The sequence below is a fragment of the Myotis davidii genome, unplaced genomic scaffold (assembly GCF_000327345.1).
Source record: "Myotis davidii unplaced genomic scaffold, ASM32734v1 scaffold732, whole genome shotgun sequence".
NCBI lineage: Eukaryota > Metazoa > Chordata > Mammalia > Chiroptera > Vespertilionidae > Myotis > Myotis davidii.
Genome location: NW_006284349.1, coordinates 1,155,529 through 1,158,048, shown reverse-complemented (window position 1 = coordinate 1,158,048; position 2,520 = coordinate 1,155,529). Strand labels below are relative to the sequence as shown.

The following is a 2,520-nucleotide window of genomic DNA, read 5'->3' as shown; positions in this document are numbered from 1 at the left end:
ACGGCGGGGCTGCTGGCCTCCAGCTCCAAGGCCATCAGGAAGCACTCGGTGGCGGCTGTGTCATTGCCTTGCGCCTGGAGGACCTCGCCCAGCCCGTTCCAGACCTCATGGGCCGTGGAGTTCACCTGCACCGCGTCCCGGAGTATCTTCTCCGCGAGGCTGTAGCGGCGCAGCTGATGAAGGATCAGGGCCTGTGGGCATCAGACAGACAGACAGACAGACAGTCAGCTCAGGGCTCCCATCTGTCCTTGGGTTTCAGCAAGTCCCTTGGAGGCAGGCATGTGTCTGCTTAGGCTGGGCACACAACGAGCTCAAGTTCTCCTGCACTCGGGGGCAACGGCCAGAGCAGCTGCCTGAACTGGGTAAGTGCTGACATCCAGCCGCTTTTGCATGAGAAATAAGCCATTTCACACAGTTCATCTGAATATTTAACACCGGGAGTGGACCAATGGGAGCTGCACGGTCTGTTCTGACCCAGGGGGCCGTCCTGTATGTACCAACTGACACCTGCCCCAAAAGTGGGGGGCGGGGTGACCCACAACCAGCACGGCCTGGGGCTTCCTGGCAGGGAAACTGTTAGCAGTGACACAGCAGATGCTTTCGTGGTGTTGATGACACCAGGCACGGTTCTAAGTGCCTATGTTAGCTCATTCAGTTCATCTGGGGAGCCCCCAAGGCACGTTCACATGGGTGCGGGCACCTGGCGTGCAGCCTGCTCTTATTGCTGCGGAGAAAGAGCCCGCAGTGGAGGAGCACCTGACGCAGCGAACTATCCGCAGGCACCAGGGTTCCTCCCCGTCTGCAGGTGAGAGTCACACAGCTACACAGCTAGCTGCCCCAGCGGCCAGGGCGGCCCTCCCACCGCCTTCCCACCTCCTCACTGCCTGAAATCCATCTAGGAGGAGTGGGGATGGCGGGGGCGGGGGGAGGGTGGAGCAAGCACATCCAGCTCCTCGGTGGTGCTCTCCCCGAGAGCGCGACACCCTCACTTCCCAACCTTGCAGGGCAGGCGGGAGAATGGAGGCCACCTGCCCAGGTTGCAGTCAACAGGATGTGAGGGCGAATGAGTTCCTGCCTCTTTCTTCCGGGGGAGGTAATCAGCTGGAGCTCCCTCTAGAACATTCCCACTTACCCAGCAGAGAAGCGAGGGCGGGAGGGGTTCTGGGTGCTGGCAGCCAGCAGTGGGCGAAAAGATGACAGAGGAGCCCCATCACACCCCCGAGGCGTGGCTTTCTCAGGGCGTCTAAAGTGCCGAATGCAGGCCACCTTTTCTGAGTGGCTGGCTCTACGCGGCAGGGAGACACATGGAGTGTGCTTGGCAAGGGGGTGAGGGGGACACGCCACTTGGCAGGATGGAAAGAGGCCTCTTTGGTTACTTGGCTGCAAGTAGAAACTGTAATTGAGGTCACACCACACTGGGCACGTGTTCACATGGCCACCTCTTTAGATTCAAGGAGACAAGGTGCAGAAAGGCCAAGTGTCTTGCCCAGGGTCGCAGAGCCAATGAGTGTGGAGCTGCTGGCCAGCCCGGGGCTGCCTGAGCCCCAAGGCCCGTTCTCACCGGCCTGCCACCGCCTCTGCCGCTTCTGGCTTCTGCCGCTTTAAGAGACAAGCCCGGAGCCCCTGAGGCACTAACCCAGTTACATCTGAGCAGCAGCAGATGGGCAGCTGCCCCGCTGTCTCTTCCTTTTCATTTCTCCGGCCACTGGCTGCCGCTCCTTGTCCCGCTCATGGCTGAGAAGTGGCTCCCCTCCAGGGCACAGATTTGCCCCCGTTCATACCCTCAGACTGGCTGTGATTTTGAGGCCTGGGATGGCTACAGGTGCCAAAGGACCGGGGGGTCCTGTTAGCCACCAAGTGGACCAAGAAGATGCAGGCCCAGGAGGAGCAGGGCCTCGGCCCAGCGAGAGTGAGACAGAGGCCACCATTCTCAGCAGCAATGACTTGCAATCCCCCCCCCAGCCCCCCGCCCCCTTGCAGGAGTGGCAACAAGGCCACCAGTCCTTGTGCTGGGCATTTTACTTGGAACGGGGCCAGCTGCTGGATCTGGGTGCAGCTTACCATGGGGTGCCAGAGGGTCTATGGCAGGGGTAAGTCTACCTGCCCCCCACAAGCTGGCAGAGAACCAGCCGAAGGGCTAGTCTGCCCATCACCCTCAGCGCTGGGCAGCCAGGAGCCTGTGGGTCTCGTGTTTCGGGGCTCCTGTGGGCTTGGATGTCCCGCCTGAACCCACATGCCGAGCTAGGAACAGGCTGCGCCCCCCGGTGACCCTGAAGCTTCCTGAGCAATCTGGTTAGCGGGAATATGCCGAAAGCTAGAGCTGCCCGGGAGGCATCACAGACTTGCCAGAGGCTGCCAGCTCGGGCTGGGCAAGGGAATGAAACTCGGCCCCTCAGTGCCCCGGCGAGCCAGGCGCAGCTCAGAAACCAGTCACACAAGGAATCAACCAGAACAAGCTCTGGCTGGGGTCCGGCCACTGCTTGGGGCGAGCGGTGCTGGCGGGTGGGCCAGAGGCGGTGG

At 61.5% G+C, this 2,520-nt stretch overlaps 1 protein-coding gene across 1 annotated transcript in view; it reads right to left on the bottom strand.

Moving 5' to 3' along the window:
• Positions 1-2: 2 nt before the first annotated feature.
• TTC7B (tetratricopeptide repeat domain 7B) overlaps positions 3-2,520 on the bottom strand; it is a gene marked incomplete at its 3' end in the record, with an annotated part of 200,850 nt that continues 198,332 nt past the window's right edge. Inside the window, exon 21 of the mRNA XM_015571299.1 lies at positions 3-191. Within this exon, the coding sequence (XP_015426785.1) occupies positions 3-191 (189 nt within the window). The remainder of the gene's footprint in view (positions 192-2,520) is intronic.